This window comes from Ovis canadensis, chromosome 1 (genome assembly GCF_042477335.2).
Source record: "Ovis canadensis isolate MfBH-ARS-UI-01 breed Bighorn chromosome 1, ARS-UI_OviCan_v2, whole genome shotgun sequence".
Classification (NCBI taxonomy): Eukaryota; Metazoa; Chordata; class Mammalia; order Artiodactyla; family Bovidae; genus Ovis; species Ovis canadensis.
Genome location: NC_091245.1, coordinates 239839093 through 239865669, shown reverse-complemented (window position 1 = coordinate 239865669; position 26577 = coordinate 239839093). Strand labels below are relative to the sequence as shown.

The window sequence follows — 26577 nt, the reverse complement described above, 5'->3', positions numbered from 1 at the left end:
TTACCAGCTGAGCCACATGGAAGCCCAAGAATACTGGAGTGGGTAGCCTATCCCTTATCCAGCAGATCTTCCTGACCCAGGAATCAAACCAGGGTCTCCTACATTGCAGGCGGATTCTTTACCAACTGAACTATCAGAGAAGCCCTAACCCAAGGTGGTAGTAATCTAAAATACATTATGCAGCTTAACATTACTGTAGTGATCCATGTGTATAAATGAATTTGGTATTATAAAATCTCTACATAAAACTGGAAACAGGCAATAAATTTACACTATAATCTGAAATATCTATATTAGTATCCAGTTTCATAATTTTGTTATAAAAAAGTTTGAAGAATTCAGTTATTGACATATTAATGTACAGTAGAAAGATCAGTTCAGTCGTTCAGTCGTGTCTGACTCTTTGTGATCCCATGAATCACAGCATGCCAGGCCTCCCTGTCCATCACCAACTCCCACAGTTTACCCAAACTCATGTCCATCAAGTCGGTGATGCCATCCAGCCATCCCGTCCTCAGTCATCCCCTTCTCCTCCTGACCTCAATCTTTCCCAGCATCAGGGTCTTTTCAAATGAGTCAACTCTTTGCATGAAGTGACGAAGTATTGGTGTTTTCAGATTCAACATCAGTCCTTCCAGTGAACACCCAAGGACTGATCTCCTTTAGGATGGACTGGTTGGATCTCCTTGCAGTCCAAGGGACTCTCAAGAGTCTTCTCCAACACCACAGTTGAAAAGCATCAATTCTTCAGCACTCAGCTTTCTTTATAGTCCAACTCTCACATCCACACAAGACCACTGGAAAGACCATGGCCTTGACTAGATGGACCTTTGTTGACAAAGTAATGTCTCTGCTTTTGAATATGCTATCTAGGTTGCTCATAACTTTCCTTACAAGGAGTAAGGGTCTTTTAATTTCATGGCTGCAATCACCATCTGCAGTGATTTTGGAGCCCCAAAAATAAAGTCAGCCAGTGTTTCCACTGTATCCCCATCTATTTCCCATGAAGTGATGGGACCAGATGCCATGATCTTCGTTTCCTGAATGTTGAGCTTTAAGCCAACTTTTTCACTGTCCTCTTTCACTCTCATCAAGAGGCTTTTTAGTTCACTTTCTGCCATAAGGGTGGTGTCATCTGCATATCTGAGCTTATGAATATTTCTCTTGGCAGTCTTGATTCCAGCTTGTGCTTCCTCCAGCCCAGCATTTCTCATAATGTACTCTGCATAGAAGTTAAATAAGCAGGGTGACAATATACAGCCTTGAAGTACTCCTTTTCCTATTTGGAGCCAGTCTGTTGTTCTGTGTTCAGTTCTAACTGTTGCTTCTTGACCTGCATAGAGGTTTCTCAAGAGGCAATTCAGGTGGTATGGTATTCCCATCTCTTTCAGAATTTTCCACAGTTTATTGTGATCCACACAGTCAAAGGCTTTGGCATAGTCAGTAAAGCAGAAATAGATGTTTTTCTGGAACTGTCTTGCTTTTCCATGATCCAGCGAATGTTGGCAATTTGATCTCTGGTTCCTTTGCCTTTTCTAAAACCAGTGAACATCTGGAAGTTCACAGATCACATATTGTTGAAGCCTGGCTTGGAGAATTTTGAGCATTACTTTACTAGCGTGTGAGATGAGTGCAATTATGCAGTAGTGTGAGCATTCTTTGGCATTGCCTTTCTTTGGGATTGGAATGAAAACTGACCTTTTCCAGTCTTGTGGCCACTGCTGAATTTCCCAAATTTGCTGGTATATTGAGTGCAGCACTTTCATAGCATCATCTTTGAGGATTTGTAATAGCTCAACTGGAATTCCATCACCTCCACTAGCTTTGTTTGTAGTGATGCTTCCTATAGGCCCACTTGAGTTCACATTCCAGGATGTCTGGCTCTAGGTGAGTGATCACACTATTGTGATTATCTGGATCATGAAGATCTTTTTTGTACAGTTCTTCTATGTATTCTTGCCACCTCTTCTTAATATCTTCTGCTTCTGTTAGGTCCCTACCATTTCTGCCCTTTATCAAGCCCATCTTTGCATAAAATGTTCCCTTGGTATCTCAAATTTTCTTGAGATCTCTAGTCTTTCCCATTCTGTTGTTTTCCTCTATTTCTTTGCATTGATCACTGAGGCTTTCTTATCTCTCCTTGCTATTCTTTTGAACTCTGCATTCAGATGCTTACATCTTTCTTTTTCTCCTTTGCTTTTCACTTCTCTTCTTTTCACAGCTATTTGTAAGGCCTCCTCAGCCATTTTGGGTTTTTGCATTTCTTTTCCATGGGAATGGTCTTGATCCCTGTCTCCTGTACAATGTCATGAACCTCCGTCCATAGTTCATCAGGCACTTTATCAGATCTAGTCCCTTAAATCTACTTCTCACTTCCAGTGTATAATCATAAGGGGTTTGATTTAGGTCATACCTAAATGGTCTAGTGGTTTCCCCCACTTTCTTCAATTTCTTCTTGTCTGAATTTGGCAATAAGGAGTTCATGATCTGAGCCACAGTCAGCTCCCGGTCTTGTTTTTGCTGAATGTATAGAGTTTCTCCATCTTTGGCTGCAAAGAATATAATCAATCTAATTTTGGTGTTGACCATCTGGTGATGTCCATGTGTAGAGTCTTCTCTTGTGTTGTTGGAAGAGGGTGTTTGCTATGACCAGTGCGTTCTCTTGGCAGAACTCTATTAGCCTTTACCCTGCTTCATTCTGTACTCCAAGGCCAAATTTGCCTGTTACTCTAGGTGTTTCTTGACTTCCTACTTTTGCATTCCAGTCCCCTATAATGAAAAGGACATCTTTTTTGGGTGTTAGTTCTAAAAGGTCTTGTAGGTATTCATAGAACTGTTGAACTTCAGCTTCTTCAGCATTACTGGTTGGGGCATAGGCTTGGATTACCGTGATATTGAACAGATTGCCTTGGAGACAAACAGAGATCATTTTGTCGTTTTTGAGATTGCATCCAAGTACTGCATTTTGGACCCTTTTGTTGACGAAGATGGCTACTCCATTTCTTCCAAGGGATTCCTGCCTGCAGTAGTGGATTTAATGGTCATCTGAGTTAAATTCACCCATTCCAGTCCATTTTAGTTCACTGATTCCTAGGATGTCAACGTTCACTCTTGCCATCTCCTGTTTGATCACTTCCAATTTGCCTTGATTCATGGACCTAATATTCCAGGTTCCTATGCAATATTGCTCTTACAGCATTGGACCTTGCTTCTATCACCAGTCCCATCCACAACTGGGTATTGTTTTTGCTTTAGCTCCATCCCTTCATTCTTTCTGGAGTTATTTCTCCACTGATCTCCAGTAGCATATTGGGCACCTACTGACCTGGGGAGTTCCTCTTTCAGTATCCTATCATTTTGCCTTTTCATACTGTTCATGGGGTTCTCAAGGCAAGAATACTGAAGTGGTTTGCCATTCCCTTCTCCAGTGGGCCACATTCTGTTAGACCTCTCCACCAGAACCCACCCATCTTGAGTGGCCGCACAGGGCATGGCTTAGTTTCATGGAGTTAGACAAGGCTGTGGTCCTAGTGTGATTAGATTGACTAGTTTTCTGTGATTTTGGTTTCAGTGTGTCTGCCCTCTGATGCCCTCTTGCAACACCTACCGTCCTAACTTGGGTTTCTCTCACTTTGGACGTGAGGTATGTCTTCACGGCCGCTCCAGCAAAGTTCAGCCACTGCTCCTTACCTTGGATGAGGTCGTCCCTCCTGACCTTGAATGTGGAGTAGCTCCTCTCGGCCCTCCTGCGCCCGCGCAGCCACCACTCCTTTGACGTGGGATAGCTCCTCTCCGAGGCCGCACTTTTGCGTGGTCCGTCACTGACATCATGCTTCTGCACGGTGAAAGTTAATCTTCCTTAAATACATGTACCAATGTGTGTGCAAATATGTATACGTGTGTATATATATATATTTATATTTATTGACATATTACATCTTTTTTTCATTCCATGTTAGTATATAAAGATTTACTAACAATTTTTATAAAAGGGTTATACTATATAAAGTTATCATAGTTTATATAAGCTGTTGCTTTTGGGCATTTACTTTTTTTCCCTCCAATTTTTCTCTATTAAAAACATGCTGTAGATCAAATACCACTACATGTATTTATGCTAACATATACTTATAGAAAGTTTCCTAGAAGTGGGATTTCTGGATCAAAGGATATGCATTGATATGTTGAATGGTATTTTAAAAAGTTTTCCTGAAAGATTGTACTCATTTTTTGTCTGATCAAGTGGGATTCCCAACAAAATTGTTAAAAATCTTTTAAATCAATTCTAAATTTACAGGTGAAAAAAGCCATGCCATGTAAACATAAACATTTATTAATGAGGGTGCATATCTTTTCATATTTTTAATATCTATTTGTATTTCTCTTGGGAATTGATTTCTCTTGCCCCTTTCCCATTTTTATTTATTTATGTATTTAAAGTCAGGCTGTTTCTTTTATTGGCTTGTAAGTATATTTGCATATTTTGTTCCCACCAGCATCAATATAATCCCACTTTCCACTTTGAATGTTACCAGCCAGCCATTATGACCTAGGTCAGCCAAAGGGACCTGCAGATGTTTTCAGTGCAAAGCTGCTGAAACACTGAGATGCATCAAGAAGAGGGCCCTTTCTCTATACAGTGAATTTCTTTGAAGTTTTAGGGTTCCAGTGCAGAGCTGTCAGTCTTCTAAATAGCCAGGTAGTAAATATTTAGGTTTTGTGGCCCCTCAGTCTGTCACAGCTACTCAGCCCTGTTGTTGTAGCAGGAAATCAGACATAGTAAACTGTGGGTGCGTGTGGCTGTGTGCTAATAAAACCTTACAGACAGTGAAATTTGAATGTCATACAACTTTGTGCAGTGTGAAGTTTTATTCTTCCAATTTTCCTCCTGCAAATATTTGAAAGTGTAAAAACCATTCTTAAATCACAGGTTGTATGAATCAGGTGCTGGGCTAGATTTGACTTGCAGGTTAAAATTTGTCACACCTGCTTTAGACTATTTATATAAGAAACCACTGGGAGAAAATGCCAGTAACCAGCATCATTAGGACTTCTTAGCCACTTTTATGGGCACGACTGTGTTTTGTCTGTCTCATCTTCTGAATCTCTATCTACAAAATTTGATGTCTCTCTCTCTCTCTTTTTGAAGTTATTGTGAAATGAGAGATATATTGTGTATATTAAAATTCCTAAAGCTAGAGATAGTGACATGTTCTGTGTAAAATGAGTACTCCATAAATAGTGATCTCTTAATCTGTCTTGAATGGGTTCAGTTTGATATTTGATAAAGGAGTATATGCTTCTAATGTATTGGAATAAAAACTCTCAGCTAAGTATGGTTTAGTATGATCAGTTTAACATAAATTTTTCATATTATGTATAATAACCTAGATAATGCCAAACATTGAACAAGTTTGTTTGTTTGTTTTGCAAAAGTATTGTAGCACCATTAGCTTTTCTGGTTATTTCTCTTTTTGATTTCATCATCTCTGTGAATGCATTTAATCCCAAATGAAAGATCATTCAGGAAATCTCTGCCTGCCATGCAGTCTTCCGACACCTAGTGTGACCCTGCCAGCATGACGCGGCCAGCTCTAATCCGTGGCCAGTCTACCCGTGACTTGGCTAGATTGAGGAGTAGATCTGCCCTTTATATTTCCCATATTCAAAGTAAGGTAGTCAGATTTGTTGATCCTTATTTCTTTTCCAGCTCAAATATCCTGGTGTTCTTACAGAACGAGTTTGCTCATAGGACATTAGAGTGAAGTGCATTGGCCTCTCTGGCAGAAATGGCTACTGCCTTTGCCCTAGCAGTAAGTCGAATATGCATCTTTTTTGATTCGTATCTCTGTGTTCCTCTGCACTGACATCCAGTGCTCGCTTGCAGACGTGCCAGAGAAGGAAATGTGGCTGCTTGCTTGAGAATAGTTACTGTCTAGAGAGTTAAACGAGCTCAGCTTTGTACTGAAATTTAACTTAGTAGAATAGAATCTATTATATTGGAATTCGGTGAACTTCCTTTTACTACAGCTAATCCCTTTTATTTCTTCTCACATCATATTTAGATATTGGTATCTCTGCTTTGTATTTGGGAATCACCTCTGAGGATCATAAATAATTGATAAATCATGTCCATTTCCAAGTGTGATGTGTGTTTTGTTTACATTAAAAAAACAATATGGCTTGTGTGGAATCTCACAACATTATAAGTTTGACCTAATTTTTCATTTAGGTATGAACTAATTGGATTCCCTGGTGTTTCAGTGGTAAGGAACCTGCCTGCCAATGCAGGAGAAGCAGGTTTGATCCCTCAATTGGAAAGATCCTCTGGAAAAGGAAAAGGCAACCTATTCCAGTATTTTTGCCTGGGAAATCCCATGGACAGAGGAGCCTGGTGTGCGTTAGTCCACTGGATTTTAAAGGGTCAGACATAACTTAGCAGCTAGACAACAATAACAACAATGAACTAATTGACATGAGATATCACCTTCAAAATAGATTTTGCCTAATCAGTTCAGTCGCTCAGTCGTGTCCGACTCTTTGCGACCCCATGAATCGCAGCACGCCAGGCCCCCTGTCCATCACCAACTCCCGGAGTTCACACAGACTCACGTCCATCTAGTCAGTGATGCCATCCAGCCATCTCATCCTCTGTCGTCCCCTTCTCCTCCTGCCCCCAATCCCTCCCAGCATCAGGGTCTTTTCCAATGAGTCAACTCTTCACATGAGGTGGCCAAAGTACTGGAGTTTCAGCATGTAATAAAAAGTGTAGTATTGGCGACTATCCTTTCTTAAATAGGTTCATTTGATATAGGAGTATAGAAAATATGAGTTATAGTATCTCATAACTTTGAACAAAGAAATTCCAACAAAGTATGTTTTAGAGTTTAATGTTAATTGTTTATTATATACACAAATGACAAACAGGTAATTCCCAACATTTTCATCACTTTCCTGTTAATGTTCATACTGTTCAACTGCATAATCTTATTTTATTTGTTTTTCTCATAGGGGAAATGAATGTTCATTAGCCCAAAACACAGGCAGTTTTTAGAAGCTAGTTAATAGAGATCAGTATCATTGATGGTACTCTATTTACTAAAGTTATCAAAATATGAGTAAACCGTTCCTGTGCTGTTAAAGAAATATTCATAAATTCCTGGTGTTTGAATGTTGTAAAATAACTCTGTTTTAATAACTTTGCTATTTCTGCTGTTTTTCTTGAGAAGGTAGTTTTACAACCTTTTAGTCTGATCAGTTACCATTTCAATTAGTTTGAATCCCTTAAGTTTTTCCTCATAATTGGAAGTGAGTAGTGACTAGTTTTACATGTCTCAATTACTTAAATTTTTATGAAGAATATCACATAGGTCAGCATTTGGTTAAGGGACTGCAATATATACATATATATGTATATAAGCATGTATAAGTATATATACATATATTAGTATATAATAATTGGTGTGATTTTATCAGATGTATCATTCTTAGCTGATTATAATAAATTCATAGTAGGATTGCGATCAATGTATTTTTTTAAATTACAGTGTACATTATTATACGGTTACCCGTTTTGTCAAAACTCTACATATCATGACCTGTGTGTAGTTTTGCATGTGCGTGGTGATTGGATGCAGTTTGTTTTGCTACACAGCTACATGTTAGGTTACCTCTCTGCTTCTTAAGATTGCTTTCAGTATTGGACAAATAAATGAAAATTGCTTTCGTAGTCTTTTATTTATTACTTGTTTCAAGAGTTATTGTTGCTAACTCAGCTACTTCTTAGTCAGTGTTAATATTTTCCACATAGTGCTTGCCTTTGGGGAGTTCTATACACGAATAGACTGAAATGTTATCTCAGTTTATTTACATTGGTGTCTCCTCACTTGGGTCACTGCCGTCCTGTCCTTTTCTCCTGTTGTCATGGGATGGAGATGATGCAGAATTGGAACATCTCAGCATACTCATCAAGGAATTTTTGAAGGATTTGCAAAGGAAAAAGTAGATGAATGGATCCAGGCATGCATTTAAGGACGTTAACCAGAGTGTGCTCTCTTTCACGTAGAACAGAGTATTCTCAGCAGCGCAGTCAAAGACGTCCCGGGTTTGACTTAGGGTGTAGGGAATTCGGGCAAAATGGAATGGAACAAAACATATAAAAAATACAGCAATGATAATGAAAACCTTGATGTTTACCTTTTTCTTGGGGACTTTGCCGGCGCCCCTTGTTCTCACATATGACTTGTACAGTTCTTTGGTAATGAGCGTATAGCATACGATGACAATTAGAAAATTAATCCAGAAAATGACTTGACAGACATAATTGACTATTTCATGCCAGACCAGACCAAACTCTGACTTCAGAAATGAGCATTTCTTCACAGTCTTGTCACTCGGCCTCCTGTTGGTCAGAATCATGTTAGGCAAGGAGATTAAGAACATGAACGCCCAGATGACAACCGAGAGAATCTTAGCCCCCAAGAGATTGTTGGGGTTGGCTGTCTTAAAGGGCCTGGTGGTCTTCTGGTAGCGATCAATAGTTATTAGTCCTAGGAATGAGATACTGATGTACATTGTGAAATAGAACACGACGGAGGTCACTTGGCACACAAAGGCCCTCAGAGGTCCTGTTCCCAGTTTAGTATCGCTGAGGATTTTGAATGGAAAAGTCAGAATCATGAGGAGGTCGGAAATGACTGTGTTCTTAAGGAAAATAATAAAGTTGGATTTGCTGCGGATTTGGAAGAAAATCCTCATTGCCAGGCTGTTTGTGATGAGTCCAGCAAAAAACAGGACAGTGTAGAGGAGTGGGAAGAGCACCTGGGTAATCTTGTAGTCCCTGCCGCACTGGCTGCTGTTCCCAGCCACAGAGCTGAGGTTGTCCATGGCTCGTGTCTCTCTCTGCTACCTAGAGGGGGATGGAGGGAATGATCATTTTCAGGTCCCTGCTGTCTGATTTTGCCCTCATCTCTGTGGGTAACGTTTTTGGAGAGACTTCTCTAAAAATTGAGGTGCCTGATCCTCACTGGGGCAGTTAGTAAAGAACAGAAAAACCAAATCAAAATATTTCATAGTGGCAGATATTCTATATGCACAGTAAAATAGTCTGAAGAACATTTTATGATATTTCTTATTATTTGAATGTTTGCCTCTTATAAAACATTTTTTATCTTAGGCAAAATTGCGTATACATAAAACCTAGAAGAGAAATACTTAGGCTATGCTTTATTCTTCTTCAGTTTCATTTCCTTACCTTCTGACTTTGTTGTTTTTATTCATAGTCACTTTTCCTATAGCAATCCTTACTCCTGGACTTCATTTTCTCTAGTACCTTCAAAGTGTTCTAAGGAGAAATGACTGATAATTGCGTAGAGACTTTTAAAGTAAAAAGTGAAAAGTTTGTATCAAATCACTTGTATAAAATTTACTGTTAAATAAAAAGCAGAAAACAAATTTTTCCCTTTATAATTGGAATGTATTTCTGCCTCTGTATTGTTCTGTCATCCATTCGAAAATCAGCCTCACAGAGTATTCTTTGCATGCAAATATTTTAACCCATGTGCATCTCTTTTCCAACTTTGCTTAGTAAATTTTAAGGTTTCATGTATGTTTTCTTGACTGTCATTCAGGGAAGAAATTTTAAATGGTTAAAAAAAAAATGAGGAAATGATTTCTCTATGTAGTCATTAGATGGCATTCCTCAAAATACCCCAGGTATACTTTCTAGGTTTATAGAGTGTATAATGGTAACTAAAATAAAATACCAAGAGCATGTCCTTGCCTGGATCCATAGGATCCATAGACCACAACAGGCAGCAATAAAGGAAATTAACACTTGACTTGAATATATTAATTTGAATACATTATTTGGCATCTAAGTTTTGAAATATAAAATGAAATTTGTAAAATTTGAATTTATCATAAAACCAATGGAATTGATTGTAAAGAAAATATTATTCCTAAATAGAGGACATGGTGATATTAATGCACAGTTACCTCCATAGCAAGAAAAAAATTCTAAGTTCCCCCAGATGTCAATGGAATTCTTTTTTCCATCCTTTTATTATTGAACGTTAAACAAATTAAAGGTTTACGTCATATACCTCCTCAGCAGTTTAACTTAAAAAAAAAAAAAAGACTAAATAAACCCTAGAATTTGATAGAAGATAACCTACTTAACCTTACTTGCAACTGCCATTTTTCTTTGTTTATGCATTGATAGTTTTGGAAATTATACTTTGAGAATGCTCATTTTTCATAAACAGTTGCTTATCAAGTATTGTTGACAATGAAGAGCTTCAGCTCCCCCTAACTATAGCAAATCTGATTTTATACTCAAGATAAAATAAGTAAGACCATTTGAATATTTTTTCCATGTTCTGTATAATTTCTCTTTAATGAAGAAGTTAATGGTTATCTCCAGCATCATTAAGGCAGCTTGTATTTTCGTTTATATTCCATTTATGTACCCATATTGATACTGCTATTAAAGGTTTCCACCTTAAGAAAACTTGAAATAAAAAGTACACACACATCATAGTGCAAATACATATGCTTGTCAAATACCTAGATATAAAATTACCTGGTTACTCTTGATCTGAAGGATTTGAATGTGTCCAGTAAGTGGTAGTTATTACAGGCTGTAGAGTGGCATCTGTTATTTTCCTTTTAATGTCTTAGTTTAGCTGCTCACACTCTTTATGATAGAGAATCTGCTGAGCTTTCATCAGGCAGGTCTTGAATGTTCTGGAGAGAAATAGGGGGAGAGAGGAAGAAGACTTCACAATCAGAAATTACCTTCAGATGCCGTGGACTCAGGGCTGTGCAGACACTGTATTTCCGTCTGGCCCGCTTTTAGGACTTCTGCTTTTATTTCCTTGGGAAATATCGGGCACGGTGGGTGAGAAGTCATCTTTTAAAAAGCAATTTAAAATCCTGTGGCTTTGTACTGAAACCTGCCATAGAGTTGATGCGTTGTGAGTTCTTTGGGTTATTTCCCATGCAAATGATAAGTCCAAGAGATCAAGCCTGGTGATGTCTGCTTCCTGGAGAAGGCTGCAGACTTGCTTTGTCAGATGGTTATTTACCTGAAAACATATTGTGCCCAACACTGGAGATCTATTGCCTTTTAACAGGTAATCACATTAACTTGTAATGTGTGCTCATTAGGGATGTTAGGTCTCTTGCTCTTTGTTTTTTTTCCTGGTTAATAATGTCATTATTTTAAATCTGTATTTGATCAGCTCTTTGTAGGCGATACAATTTCCTCCCATTATAAAACTGAAGATTGTAAAATTACATTAAGAAAGAAAAAAACAGTTGTATCCATTGCTAGGCTTATTATATAGGACTTTTATGCCTGTCTTGAGTAGAGTTTAAACAAATTTCTTTTGACTTTGCCTTTGTTTTTTGGGGAAATATATCATTCAGTGAGGGCTTTCCAGGTGGCTCAGTGGTAAAGAATCTGCCTGTCAGGCAGGAGACATGGGTTCAATCCGAGTTGGGACGATTCCCTGGAGAAGGAAATAGCTACCCATTCCAGTATTCTTGCCTAGGAAGTCCTTACAGGCCATGGGGTTGCGAAGGAGTTGGACATGGCTTAGTGACTAATGACAACAATCATTCAGTGAAGAGACTCACTATCACCTTTATATAAATATTGTGGATACTCACGCTTGTGTACACACTCACACACTGTTTCAAACTATAATGTCCTTCTGTTACCAGCAGATCCACTTGGGTAAGTGTCTTTGTTGTAAATATATCTTTCGGTTATTTATTTCTTCTGAGTTTTGAGTGTGTCTGTCTCAGCGTGGATTTGATGATCTTCACGGACGGTTTTAAAAGTATAGAACAGCAGCTCAGCGTCACCTGAGGAGTCATGAGAAATGCACTTTCCTGGGCACTGTTCTAGCCCCGGTGGTCCAGCAACTCAGGGATGCAGCCCTCAGCTGTAGTTTCCTCACCTGTAGTTTCCTGAAGGAGTGATGCTCATATTCCTTAAGGGTTGAAGGCGTCTGATTTAAACCAGCTGAGAATTTTGCTGGCATTATGGATTTGAAATCAAGCTATGGATTTGGGTAATTTCAGGTGGAAATGTCAGTCACGTCATGGTCCCCATCTGTTAGTCATTTAGACGTCGGCTTGATGATATACTCTTGGAAGATTAATTTATTTGTTGGTTTAGAGACAGATCATACTTTTTGAAAAAGCTTTTATGCCGCATACGCTTCAGAATAATAATAGCCCACTTTGGGTTTCTTATATTGTCATCAGTTAACTATTCTGTGAAGTAGATAATCGTCTTATTTCTGTTCTCTGGATGAACACAGAGGAGCAGAGCAGCGGAGTTAGAGACCCGATTTCAACTCATGCTCTCTAGTTCTAGAGCCTGCACCTGTGACCACTGTATGCAAAAGTCTTCCCCATCTTACTGTCTCCACAACCCTTCCCCCGCACTGAGGCCCACCAGTGAGAGGGGAAGGCCATGAATGGGATGGCTATACTCCTTTTAGGAAAATAGGAGTCGTACTTGCCTTTACACCAGATTGATTGTCAGCTTTACGGAATGTTTGTGAAGCGTTTCTAAGACCTTTGGATGAAACAAGGCTTGGGGGGTGATGTGGGGGAAATCCTGACTATTTTCAACAAATTAATATGCCACAGAAAAGGAACATTATTTCAGTATACTTAACTCATTTATGTTTCCAGATTTCTATAGTGCTGTGACTAGGGAGTTGAGGGGTAAATGAAAGGCTCCAGATCTTGATCTAAATTAGCTTTATCTCTCCTCTGCCTTTAACTCGCAACCACACCTGTCTGTGAACCTTCTCTGATAGTGTTTTGTCATTGGAAGATGACTGGAAAAGTGAACTAATTCTGTATACCCTAGGATTTTTATATGCACATGGTTTAATTGGTTTCTTTTTTTTTTTTTAATCAAGTCTACTAAAGGTAGTCTGTTTATCTGAAAATACGTATTTGCTTCAAATAGGATTACAGAGAATGGAGAGGGCCATGCCCTGAAGTGGTAGGAACCTGTGGTCCTTGTGAAACTGGGTTGGGGAGGAGATGAAGAGGTAATGATGCCCTTGGATTAGCTCTTAATGCTATTTTAGTTTACTTGTCTTATGGTTTTAAAATGCAGTTGTGTTGACATTAGTGAACGTCTGATGGAGCACGTGCATTTTAAGGCAGTTCTCATGTCATCTGGTTTGGCTTTACCTGTTAGAATGTAGAAATTTAGGTTAGATATTATAAGATACGTTCAAAAAGTAAGGAGTATTGGGCATTGCGATGTTTAGCAAAAAAAAAAAAAACACAAAAAAGTATACTATCTCTGGTGATCCAGTTATTTGTCATCCTTGTCTTGCGTGTTTTGCTTGAAAGCATAGGAGTGGTGTCTATAATTAATCCACTTGACAGCCATAATGCTCCTAGGATGCTCTGAGTTTGTTGGATAAAGGCCTCATTTTGGCCATACTGTTGACTATAAGCTATTATTGTACAAAGCTTTCCTTTAAATATCTAATTATAGGAGTCCCTGATTCTCTTGATTTAGAAAAAATTACTCCAGGTAATTACAAAAATTACTCCAGTTGTCATACTACTGAGAAGCTGCTGCTAATTTCCTCCTTCTTTAGCAAAGCCTCCCTGCAGTGTGCACACCCATTCTCCTCCACCAGCCCAAGGCTTATTCCTGCTGTAACACTGATTTGAATTTATTCTGTTCTATACAGAATAACATGGTCCATTGAATGCTTCAGCTGAAAGAAATAATGACTGGAGATGAAAGGAGAGTTCACAGCTCTAATCTCACCACCGTGGTCACATCCTTATGAACTCACACACAAGTTTTGGCAACGTTTCTAGTCACTTACTTTAAAGAAATGAGGATGACTAACATCAGACCAGTTAATTCCGGTTTTCCCTTCTCAGAACATTTGGCTTAAGGAACATTTTTCAATTGCTATAGTATCAATGCAACAAGCCTTCCGGAGTTTTTGGATGTGTATCCTCCTAATTGCTCTTAAAATCAGTTAAGTCTTTGTGAGTTTGAGATATTATCTGAAGAAAGAAAACTGATTGATCAGGAGGATAAGATTTTCAGAACTCAGTTTATAGGGAGGTGACCTTCTTAACTCAAGGACAGCAGTGGGTAAGCATGAAAGGGGATGGCTAGACTTCCATAGACTGTCCTATGGATTCTTTCTCCTGCCCAACAGATGTGTCCTTCAGGGTATCAACAAGAGAATACTCCTTTGATACTGATGTTTTGGGCTTCCCTGGTAGCTCAGACAGTAAAGAATCTGCCTGCAATGCAGGAGACATGCATTTGATCCCTAGGGCTGGAAAAATCCCCTGGAGAAGGGAATGGCTACCCACTCCAGTATTCTTGCCTGGAGAATTCCATGGGCAGAGGAGCCTGGAGGGCTCCAGTCTATGCAGTCTCAAAGAGTCGGATATGACTGAGCAACTAACACTCTCTGTGAGCTTTTACAGCCATGCAACTTCAGAGTGTTTTAATACTTAATTTAAAGAGCAGAACTTATCCGATACGTTTGGTAATATGTGGTCCATTTTCTGAGATTGACCTTATTCTCATGTGTATGTTGCTATTTGAAGGCTTGTACATTTTTTACATGCACAAAAAATGGATGTAAACGAATCTTGTAGGCTATTGAAAGATGGTTTGCTTTTAGAAACGTTGCCTTTCTTCTTTGAAAGCTAGTAACAGCTATCATGATTTCCCTAGAAAATGTTAAATGTCAGAAAAGCTGTCTTCATGCCCCATGTAGAGAGTGACCAGTGCTTTGGGCTTGTTTTCCCCCAGCTAGCTGCAGGCTTCTTCTTCTTTTTTTTTTTTTTTAATTCCATCCCCTTTCTCTTACCTCATGACTTTGCCTCTGGCCCATTCCCTGAGCATAACAGGGCCAGTGAACTGATACAGCGTCTCACTTCTTCACCTCCAGATTTCCCTGTATTTTCACCAGTTTTCATTTCTGTCTGTGGTTAAGTAGAAAGATGTCCTCGTCTTTCTTCTGACGTTAATCCAGACAAGAGGTCACTGTTGCCTGTCTCCTTTGTTAGTATGATCTGCCTTCCAATCCGGATTTCCTTCCTGGAGACTCACTTGAAACATAGCTTTGAAATGAAAGTATGTCATTGGCCATCCTAATAAAGTGACCACTTTCCTCTCAAGCTATTTTTCTTTACACTTAGCTGCTAGTAAGTGTGGGCTGCTTCCCTCACAGTCACCATTGCACCATCACTGTTACTCCAACCTCCTGTTTCCTCCTCTCTGCCCCTACCACTCTAGAGAAACTTCTCTTTTGAGGTTCACACGATTTTTTGTTTGTTTTTTTAAGAAACAAGTCAGGGAAGCCAGCATCCACTGTGAGTTCTTAACTGTTTTCAACACTGTTGATGGCCCCTGTTATTAACTGTTGCTTCCCTCACTTTTGTGACCTTGACTTCTTTGGTTACTTTTTAATTATGGAGACTATATCCATCATTTGATGATTTATTTATCCCCTTCACTGTCTCAGCATTCTTCCCTCCCATACCCTTTCCAAAGAGAACATGGGGGGTTTGAATCCCTTCTAGTGACATATTGCTTTTTTCCCTAAGCTGTCACTTCTACACTATACCTGCTGTCAAACCACCTACTAGACATTTGTAATATGTTTCCACCCACCCCTTGAATTTCTCTCGCCTAATGGTGAATTCATGAGCTCCTTACCCTTATAACCTGCTCCTTTACCCACCAACAGATTATATCTAGTGAGTCCGTCTTGAAACTTCCCAATCCTTTCCTGACTTCTTTCAGGTACCTCTTGATTTTGCTTCTTATTTTTTATTTCTGCCATTAAGACCTAATTTATACCCTACAAACTTTTTTGCTCTTTCTCTCTGCCTCTCATTTCTCATCTTAAGTTTTTCAACACTTAGTTATCAAGCCAGCTTTTCTATAAAACCACGTTTTGTTCTTATCTTCATCCCTGCCCCATTCTTTTTGTTTTTTGGTTGATCTACTTAATTATTCCTTGTTTCACATATTTATCAAATATTAAGTGCCATTAAGGAGAATGCAAATGTGAATAAAATATACCTGGGAGAATGCAAATGTGAATAAAATAGACCTGGGTTCTTCCTCACAAAGCTGACAGTCTAGTGGAGAAGACAGAGATTTAACAGATACTGAGGAAATAAGTGCTGTACACTGTGATAAATGCTCCAAAGTCTGTCCTCTCCACCCCTTTCCCTGTAGTAGTGAGGGTTCTCACTAACCTCGGGTGACAGAAATGCTGTCATTGCACACAGCATTTCTACAAGTGCGGTTGAGGGTGTTGAGAGTATTTCAGGTGGCAAGAGGAGACCAGCAAAGGAAGGAAGTTCCCAGTGCCTTTGGGAAATACTGAGTAGTAATGTGGCTGTAGGGTGCTTACCGGGGGAGGTGCAATAATATGAATGGGCAGCAGGGGGTGCTGTATCTGATATGCCACTAAGCATTTTTACAGACATATCTCAGTTCTCACCCAAACCTTGTAATAAAGGAGGTGTTATCAGTTTTTAGGGGAAGAATCTGAGGCTCAAAAAGGCTCGTTATTCTGGACCATGGTGTTGGCAAGGGCATACTTTGGGTGCAGTCAAAGCCCTCTCTTACCCTGACCTTGGGCTGTTACTTGATCGGTGTGGAGCCATAGTACTCCATGTCCATAGAACACAGGGATCCTTCCTCTTCCCTGTTTGGGCCTCAAGCTCTGCAGATGCTACTGGGATGACACTGAATCTGTGCTCCTTAATCAGGGGACATGCATCCAAGCATTTTTTCAGGGTGTGTAGTACCTTGTCTTGCTGTAGGTAGGTACTCTCTAAACAGCTGTTGCTAACATCTTTCCATCACCCCTCACACTCAAGTTTGCATCAGAACCACTTGACAGGTAACTTAACTGAAAATAATCACCAGGGCACATGACTGGCATCTGAATTTTGTGCAGTTTCCTCATTGCCTTTCTGTTCCCTTTGTAGGGCTTATATTTACACATCCCACCAGACAAAAAGGAAGTATATCAGTAATGCTGTGGAGGAACAACAAAATCAGAGATTAGTGCAGTAGCTCAGGTCATAGAGCTATAGGAATCACTGTCTATGTTGACTTTATGCTGGGGTTAGGTCCATTGAGACTTTGGAAGAGATTACGCAACTCAGGGTATTAAATAACAGCTTCTAGAAAACACTGCTAGCTTTTTTTTTTTTTTTAAAGAAGCTCTTAAAATAACATTTGGGGCTGTGGTAGCAAGCTAGATTGGCAGATTATGCAAATGTATGTTTCTGATAAAATGCTATAAAGAAGGAAATGGTGCCTTGAATGCAGGCAGGTCAGAGAAAGACAGAAGGACAAAAAGAGACTGAGAGAACAGTGACTGAGACTGAGAGGCAACAGGGTCTCACTTCAAGACTGCAGGGGCAAAATGCTGCTTGTGCAGAGCACACACACGAGTGTACTCCATATTGAACATTGGTGTGCTTCAGGTCACAAGGACTCTGCTCTTTTTTGCAGCCACTGCTAATTTATATGCACAGAGTACAGTTTGTTTTTCCTGGGACAAATCTTTCCCTCACGTGAGCTTCTTAGGGATAGATACTATTAGTGATAGTAAGTCAGGGAGGCCTGGTGTACTGTGATTCATGGGGTCGCAAAGAGTCGGACACGACTGAGCGACTGAACTATGAACTAAGTACCTCGCACGAGTAAATATGGGCAAATGGTAAGAAAAGGAGATGGGCTAAATGATAGAACTAGGAATTTTACCAAGAAAATTTAGGAATACAGGATCAAAGAGAAAAGATTACATAGAAAAATTCAAAACCAGGCATAAGAGAGGACATGTCTGGGATTATTTAACTTTGATTAAGGAATGTGTTTTTGTGATGCTCTGCCTTAGTAATTTCCTCTCCTGTGGAAATCCAGTGTTTGAATTCACTGTGTTTGGGATGGGGGTGGGGTGGGGGAGGGAGGTGGTCCAGGAGAGGAAGGTGGTGTCAGAATGTGTTTGCATTTCCAACTATTTTTCTCACACCTAATAAGACCATGCTGTCTTTTGTTTACATTTGGAAAGAAATACATTCTTGTGTCTTACACAGTCATGTTGGAAGTTAATGGAACTTTTTTTTTTTTTTTTTTTAGTAAAAGTACTTGAGGATCCTAGCAAAAATATAAACTGTTTAAAAATGTTTAGTGAATATAGAAAACCAAGCTTACTAAGAAATAACATTTTCCATAAGGAAAAAATATAGCTAGTATGTAATTAGGATGTGACATTAACACCATGTTAAATTTTAAACAATCAAGAGTCAAAACTTACTCTGTAAGGTACGCCCACATCAACTGCTTCTATTAAGACTTCAGGTCAGTTGACACTGTGTTTTTGTTTTGTTTTTTTTTTTAAACTTTAGCAAGTTCCAAACTGGAAAAACAAGGGTGTTGCCAGTGGAGGTTGAGGTGAATTGAAAGGCGGGTCAGATGCCACCACCGCACGAGCCAGCATGGAGATGCTGTGGTTAGCGCATTTCATGTCCATGAACCCCGCCCTTTAAACAGGGCTTTCAAAACGCGTTTTCTCTCTTTCAGGATGAATCTTCAAGTCATGAATGTAACCAGCGCACAATCCTTCTTTACGGAGTGGGAAAAGAGCGTGACGAAGCCAGACATCAGCTGAAGAAGATTACCAAAGATATTTTGAAAATCCTAAATAAGAAGAGCAACACAGAGACAGGGGGTAAAGAGCCCTCATGCATTTGCCCCCATTTGCTCTCTTTTGTCTTCTGCCTTAGCAGTCTTTATCAAAGTCATACGTGGCATGGTCAGCGGTGTTTCCTCCCCCAAATGACTGTTAAATTGAAATATGAATAAGCACATTGAAATTGTAAGGCCTTGATTCCATTTATAGTTATATATTCCATTTATTTATAGGCACCATTTAAAACGGTGCCTTCCATGGATAGAGGTAATTTTTACTTGCTCCTCTTTTTTTCATATTTCCCAAATTTTCTGCAATAGTCATACATAAAGTATTAAAACAACTTCTCTGGTGGCTCTGAAGGTGAAGAATCCACCTGCAATGCAGGAGACACAGGATATGTGGGTTCAGTCTCTCTGTTGGAAAAATCCCCTGGAGAAGGAAATGGCAACCACTCCTGTATTTTTGCCTGAAAAATCCCATGGACAGAGGAACCTGGTAGGCTACAGTCAAAAGGTCACAAAGAGTTGGACATGACTGAGCAACTAAGCATATGTGATAAAGTATTAGAAAATGGAAAACCCTTAGTCTGGAAGAGGTCTGTTCCCCTAATTCCATCCTTTTCTCAAGCTTGCAGTTGGCTCATCATATTTTTGTTGTTGTTTCGTTGCTCAGTCGTGTCAGACTCTTGGCAACCCCATGGACTTTAGCTCATGATGGTTCTTTGTCCGTGGGATTTTCCAGGCAAGCATACTGGAATAGGTTGACATGTCCTCCTCCAAGGGGGTCTTCCTGACCCAGAGATAGAACCCACATCTCCTGAATTGGCAGGCGTATTCTTACCAGTGAGCCACCAGGGAAGCCACATCGTATTTACATGATAATTTAAATTCGTGACAGTGTAGTGACTGATCTTTTCTTATGTTGTTCAGGAGAATAGGTGCAATAGGTAGTGGAGGCTACTTGCATCTGCAAACAATTTCTGTTAAGAATAAAATTGGGTCTTTGCTCCATAATGACTTTACTTGGAATGCTCTTTCCTCAATCTTTTTACATAGTTTTTACAGTGAAGTTATGCCTTTGTATTATGTCACCTTATTGCACAATTGGAATTTTGTAATTATCCGGTTCACATTGGCCTAATTACCCTTTCCAAAATTTATTTTATTAGATAGTCATATGATTTAAAATGTGAAATCATTTTGTATACTCCACTGCCACCAGTGGTGTTTATTTCGCTTTTACTTAGGTAATACAATGGGAAAAATGTTTGGACTTTCCCTATGAAAATAGCACACTTGCTACACATGGCATAAACCACCTGTAGGAATTCCACGTTGTTGTTCACTACAAAATAAATACTGTTTTATGAACCTTTTCCCAGAGGATCCAGTCCTAGGACTTTAACTGAACAAAATACTGAAGCTTGTCCACAGTAGAACTTTCCTACAGAAAATTTAGATATAACCAATGCAAATAGCTCTCTTTCCTCTCCATCATTAAGGGTGCAGATGCAGAATCAAGGAAAGAGGGTGGCATGTTTTTTAGTCTTAAAGTGTATTTTGGGCATCTGATGTATTAGAACTCAATGGGGCAGCTACCTTCATGTTATTTACATCAGATTCCCCAACTCTCTTCTGTGGCCACGTAAGGAGCTAGTGCTCTAGGAGCTCCATGAGGTTGTGGAAGGGAAATGAAACCTGTTGCCATTATCGAGACTGTGAGGAGGGGGAAGAACTGCTCTAAAAAAACTGTCGATCTGCTATTTTTCTGTTTTCTCTATTAAAGAAAAGAGGAAATAGGCTGAATTTCGAAGCTCAGCAGCTGGCTAGCAAAATGTATCCGAAACTACTCTTTTGTATATTTGGGAATGGGATGGACACTTTCTCTGTAGGAGGTTCAGTAACAGGCTTTTCCTAAATTAATTTTAGCAAGTCTTTCCAGATCCTGTGGAATGTGTGGTGTTGGAAGGGTGAGGGGTAAGACAAGGAAGGAAGCGCTGTGGTGTCCTTTTCTGCTGAGTCCACTTCCTTTCTTTACAAAGAGTTTTTTAAAAATGTTTCGCTATCATCTGTCCTATCTTTGGATTAGTCTCTTAAATAGTTCTTGCCTGTGGACTCACCAGGAGATCATTGTTCTTCCACACTAATTTTTGAGATATTTGGTACTAGAGGCACCGCTGAGGAGAAGGGGCATCTTCATTGGGGATTTTGTCTTTCCCACATTCTAAATAAAACTCCTCATCAATCAGAAATATGTTTGTTAATTTGGGATAGCGAGCTGCCTTCTCCTGAGGAGTCTTAAGTTTAAGTCACTGTGTAAACACTAGCACTGATATGCTGGTGAGGCCAGAAAACAGATTGTGTTAGCATGTGTTTGATTTCTGGTTACAAATAAAAGCATGAATTTGAGGAACTCATTAGGTATGGTCTCAGACCGACCAGACTTTGCCTGGGAGGGTGGGGTGGATTTATAATCTAATGTTGAAATGACATTTCAAGTCGAAGTAGGCAAGTCTCATTCTACATTTACATTGACAGGTCATCTTTGGATATGAATTTTCAAACCACTAATGAAGTTTATCATAACAACAAAAGCACAAACTTCTAAGATTAGAGATTCAGTATATGTGCTGCTGAAGTGAGCACCAGGATTAGAATTATTTTAAAAAATGGAAAACCAAAATTAAGCCACAGAAGAGCAATAATATATATTTTGAAAGCAAATGAACATAAAACAGATGAACATCTATGAATTACTATTATATTATTGCTTATGTAAATGTCATTAAAATAAAATATTCCTTTGAGAACCAACAGTAATTTCTTAAATTTTTCTTCCACTTAGCTATGTGTAAGTAAATATAGAGAGACCAATAAAGAGGCTCTTTTGAGTTCTCATGCTGGGTCTTGATCCTCAATTCTTTTACTTTTCTTGATGACACAGTTGGTTTTGGTCCCAAGAAAGACTGAATAAATATATTAACTTCACTTCCAAAGCTCATGGTATCCAAGACTATTGGTGTAAGCTTTCAGTCTTGGATCATTGATGTTAGTAAGTGAAAAATTCAAAACTTGAATATTTTAAACACACTTATGACCTGTGAGCAGTTATATTGAAGGCAAATATCACACTTAGTTTGTACCTTAGACTAGATATTGAAAAACTAGTAGGTTTCATGAACTTCTTTATTCTTATTCTTTGCATTATATTTGGTGTTATTTGGCAAAAGTTACACATAATCTTGTACCTTATTTTACTCAGCACATTTTGATTCTCTGTTTGTTTGAGGAAATAAAACAGCCTGGGTTTTTTGCTTGTCTTTTGCCCCTAAACCATATTTGCTTGTTGTTGAAAGAGAAATCACCCAAACCCATGTCCATTGAGTCGGTGATGCCATCCAACCATCTCATCCTCTGTCGTCCCCTTCTCCTCCTGCCCTCAATCTTTCCCAGCATCAGAGTCTTTTCAAATGAGTCAGCTCTTCGCATCAGGTGGCCAAAGTATTGGTGTTTCAGCTTCAACATCAGTCCTACCAATGAACACCCAGGACTGATCTCCTTTAGGATGACTGGTTGGATCTCCTTGCAGTCCAAAGAACTCTCAATAGTCTTCTCCAACACCACAGTTGAAAAGCATCAATTCTTTGGCGCTCAGCTTTCTTCACAGTCCAACTCTCACATCCATACATGACCACTGGAGAAACCATAACCTTGACTAGACAGACCTTTGTTGACAAAGTAATGTCTCTGCTTTGTAATATGCTGTCTGTGTTGGTCATAACTTTCCTTCCAAGGTGTAAGCGTCTTCTGATTTCATGGCCACAGTCACCAGGTGCAGTGATTTTGAAGCCCCAGAATAAAGTCAGCCACTGTTTCCACCATTCCCCCATCTATTTGCCACGAAATGATGGGACCAGATGCCGTGATCTTAGTTTTCTGAATGTTGAGCTTTAAGCCAACTTTTTCACTCTCCTCTTTCACCTTCATCAAGAGGCTCTTTAGTTCTTCACTTTCTGCCATAAGGGTGGTTTCATCTGCATATCTGAGGTCATTAATATTTCTCCCGGCAATCTTGATTCTAGCTTGTGCTTCCTCCAGCCCAGTGTTTCTCATAATGTACTCTGCATAGAAGTTAAATAAGCAGGGTGACAATATACAGCCTTAATGTACTCCTTTTCCTATTTGGAACCATGGAACCATGTTCCATGTCATGTCCAGTTCTAACTATGGCTCCTTGACCTGCATACAGGTTTCTCAAGAGGCAGGTCAGGTGATGGTATTCCCATCTCTCTCAGAATTTTCCACAGTTTATTGTGATCCACACAGTTAAAGGCTTTGGCACAGTCAATAAAGCAGAAATAGAAGTTTTTCTGGAACTCTCTTGCTTTTTCGATGATCCAGTGTATGCTGGCAATTTGATCTCTGGTTCCTCTGCCTTTCCTAAAACCACCTTGAACATCTGGAAGTTCACGGTTCACATATTGCTGAAGCCTGGCTTGGAGAATTTTGAGCATTACTCTACTAGCGTGTGAGATGAGTGCAGTTGTATAGTAGTTTGAGCATTCTTTGGCATTGCCTTTCCATGGGATTGGGATGAATACTGACCTTTTCCAGTCTTGTGGCCACTGCTGAGTTTTCCAAATGTGCTGGCATATTGAGTGCAGCACTTTCACAGCATCATCTTTGAGGATTTGAAATAGCTCAACTGGAATTACATCACCTCCACTAAAGCTTTGTTCGTAGTGATGCTTCCTAAGGCCCACTTGACTTCACATTTCAGGATGTCTGGCTCTTGGTGAGTGATCACACCTTCGTGATTATCTGAGTTGTGAAGTTCTTTATTATACAGTTCTTTTGTGTATTCGTGTCACCTCTTCTTAATATCTTCTGCTTCTGTTAGGTCCATACCATTTCTGTCCTTTATCGAGCCCATCTTTGCATCAGATGTTCCCTTGGTATCTCTAGTTATCTTGAAGAGATCTCTAATCTTTTCCATTCTGTTGTTTTCCTCTATTTCTTTGCATTGATCACTGAGGAAGGCTTTCTTATCTCTCCTTGCTATTCTTTGGAACTCTGCATTCAGATGGGTATATCTTTCCTTTTCTCCTTTGCTTCTCACTTCCCCTCTTTTCACAGATGGCTGTAAGGCCTCCTGAGACAGCCATTGTGCTTTTTTACGGTTCTTCTTCTTGGGTTTGATAGTCTTTTTCTTGATGTTTTTGATTCCTGTCTCCTATACAGTGTCATGAACCTCCATCCATAGTTTATCAGGCCCTCTGTCTGTTAGGTATAGTCCCTTAAATCTGTTTCTCACTTCCACTGTATAGTCATAAGGGATTTGATTTAGGTCATACCTGAATGGTGTAGTGGTTTAGTTTAGTGAAATCTTTCTTAAATACAAAAGTCTGTAAAACAACCTTTGTTCCCTGAAATTAAACTTTCCCATATAAGACGGTGTGTGAGGAGGGTTTTGTTTCAGTAGCATTTGACTACTTAATATCATAGTGTTGGAAGAGAACCTTGAGATCATACAGTACAGCATTTTCTTGGTTTTAGATTTGTATTTGTAAATACATATATTAAAAAGTATTTTTAAAAAGGACCTAATTATTTTTGGATCTTATCCTCAGAGCTGTCAATAACAAGAGCTCTTCTGGAATAAGCAGTGTTCGTAGTATTTCTTACTTTTATTTTTTCCAAACTTCTCTATGTTAAATTATAAAGTTAGCACTTTTCCAGTAATGTGGACAGATTTAATTCTTTCCTGTCCCCTAAAAAGTTAGGAATTGTGTAGATTTCCCTTTTTACATACTAAGTTGTTAGACAGTCTCCTAACAAGATACCAATGGAGTTTTCTGTCATGTTCATTTGAGCCTGGGTGATTTTTTTTTTCCCCATTCAATGTTGACATCATATTTTAAAAGTCAGTGAGTAAGAAATATTTAAGGAGGGATTTCTCATTAATCCTGGAGAAGGGAATGGCAACCCAGCCAGTAAGTATTACTTGGAGAATTATATGGAGAGAGAAGGTTGGTGGGACTAGGGCTTTGGTTGCAAAAAGTCAGACACGACTGAGCAACTATCATTTCTCATTAATAGCCAAAATTTAAGTATATCACATAAATGAAAATTGTTAATGTTTAGAAAATGATTAGAATTACCTCATCAATATGGATCAATCTCAGAAGAATTCTACTGAGTGAAAGATGACAGATATAAAAATATATATCATATGATTCAGTTTGTATAGAGTGAGCAACACTAATCTGAGCCATTAGAGGGCAGGCTCTTGGTTCTCTGGGGCGGGGAAGTGACTGCACGGAACCTGAGAGAGCTTCTAGGGTTTTGGTATGTGATTTTGTTATTTGAGTTTCATTACATGAATTAATTTCTTTTGTAGAAATTCAGTGAGTCTGTATACTTTTCCGTATGTGTGTTATAGTTCAGTAAAAAAGTATCCCTGAAAAAGGTCAAGAGCTTCCATTAAATGAAAAATAATGTATCTACTGTGTGTTTATTTAGTTGGAGATGAAGGACAGAAAGCCAGGAAGAACAAACAGGAAGCATTTCCAACCCTGGAGACTGTGTTCACAAAGCTTCAACTCCTTTCATATTTTGATCAGCATCAAGTGACATCTCAGGTAGCCATTAAAGCTGATTTATTATTATTATTTATTAAGGAATATCTGGAATATCTGGAAATTAATTAAACATTTATAGTTCTACCTTTAGGAGAGTTAGGTCAAGATCTTAATGACTGCTTGTCTTATTTCTTCAAATTATATTTGTTTTAAGGATATTATTTGATTTGTACGTGATTTTCTTTTCTGTAGAAATATGTTTCACCTTCTAAGTAGAATCATGTATAAATTCACATTTCTTACCTTCCAAAATTAAAATAATACATAAAAGGTATTTGGAATATTGGTCTTCTAACTACTTTCACTTTTTCCACATAGATTTCTAACAATGTGCTAGAACAAATCACAAGCTTTGCATCAGGAACATCATACCATCTCCCACTGGCTCACCACATTCAGCTCATCTTTGATCTCATGGAGCCAGCACTAAATATCAATGGACTCATTGACTTTGCAATACAGGTATCAAAGGCATCTGCCTTTTAGCAAAGCAAACCTGCTAGGCATTGTACAGTTTACAGTGAGCCACCCCATGCAATTTTGTATAGTTGAGACATTCTGTGTCAACAGTATCTAACTAGCATTTTCAGCTAGCATCTGTGTCCATAATTTTCAAATAAATATAATTGGTGTTAAAATAGTAAAAATCATGAGAGTTTTGACTGTATTTCTTATTTGTCTTTTGTTGTTTTGCTTAGGGAAAGGTGAAAATTTGTTTGCTGTTTATATTAGAGTATATTTTATGTAAGAGCAAAAAATATGAAACATTGTTGATTTGTTCCACTATTTTTCTTGTACACATAGTTGAGTTCTTTTGTTAGTATATGTTGTTAGTGAGTAGAAATAAAACATATCTTTTACTTATTCTGTTGGAAGTGTTAGCTTTGTTAATGATAAGAAAATACTGATGAATAACTTCCATTTATTGAAAATGAGGTGTAAATGGAAGAAAATCAAGAGGCTAGGGGTGTTTTTTCCTGAAACTATCCAGTCCAGAACTTTGGACCACCATAACATTTTGGCAACTATTTCAGTATTGAATCCCTCTTGATGGCATGGACCGTGGTGCCCAGACAGAAGGAAAACTATAATTTTGATAAAGGATTAAAAGTAAAAGCCATTTAATTGCCTGAGGTACTGCGATGGTGGTTTTATTTATTTTATTGTTCCTGCGGCAGAACAAGAAAGGAT

General features: G+C 38.8%; 2 protein-coding genes across 9 annotated transcripts in view; one reads left to right on the top strand and one right to left on the bottom strand.

The window, feature by feature from the left end:
• MED12L (mediator complex subunit 12L) overlaps positions 1-26577 on the top strand; it is a 361426-nt gene that overhangs the window by 261249 nt on the left and 73600 nt on the right. For all 3 annotated transcript variants that reach the window (XM_069580602.1, XM_069580597.1, XM_069580588.1), the window contains 3 exons: positions 18635-18782; positions 25268-25386; positions 25705-25848. In XM_069580602.1, coding sequence (XP_069436703.1) covers positions 18635-18782; positions 25268-25386; positions 25705-25848 — 411 coding nt within the window. The remainder of the gene's footprint in view (positions 1-18634; positions 18783-25267; positions 25387-25704; positions 25849-26577) is intronic.
• The window catches only part of P2RY12 (purinergic receptor P2Y12), a 49090-nt gene continuing 30231 nt past the window's right edge, over positions 7719-26577 (bottom strand). For 2 of the 6 annotated variants that reach the window (XM_069580634.1, XM_069580646.1), the window contains 3 exons: positions 18369-18718; positions 10583-10746; positions 7719-8908 (listed from right to left, as the gene is read on the bottom strand). In XM_069580634.1, the coding sequence (XP_069436735.1) occupies positions 7867-8886 (1020 nt within the window). In that variant the 5' untranslated portion in view covers positions 8887-8908; positions 10583-10746; positions 18369-18718 and the 3' untranslated portion in view covers positions 7719-7866. Of the gene's footprint in view, positions 8909-10582; positions 10747-14891; positions 15335-16848; positions 17082-18368; positions 18831-26577 lie in introns of those variants that run through there. The other 4 variants (XM_069580613.1, XM_069580641.1, XM_069580650.1 and 1 more) reach the window with 3 other exon arrangements.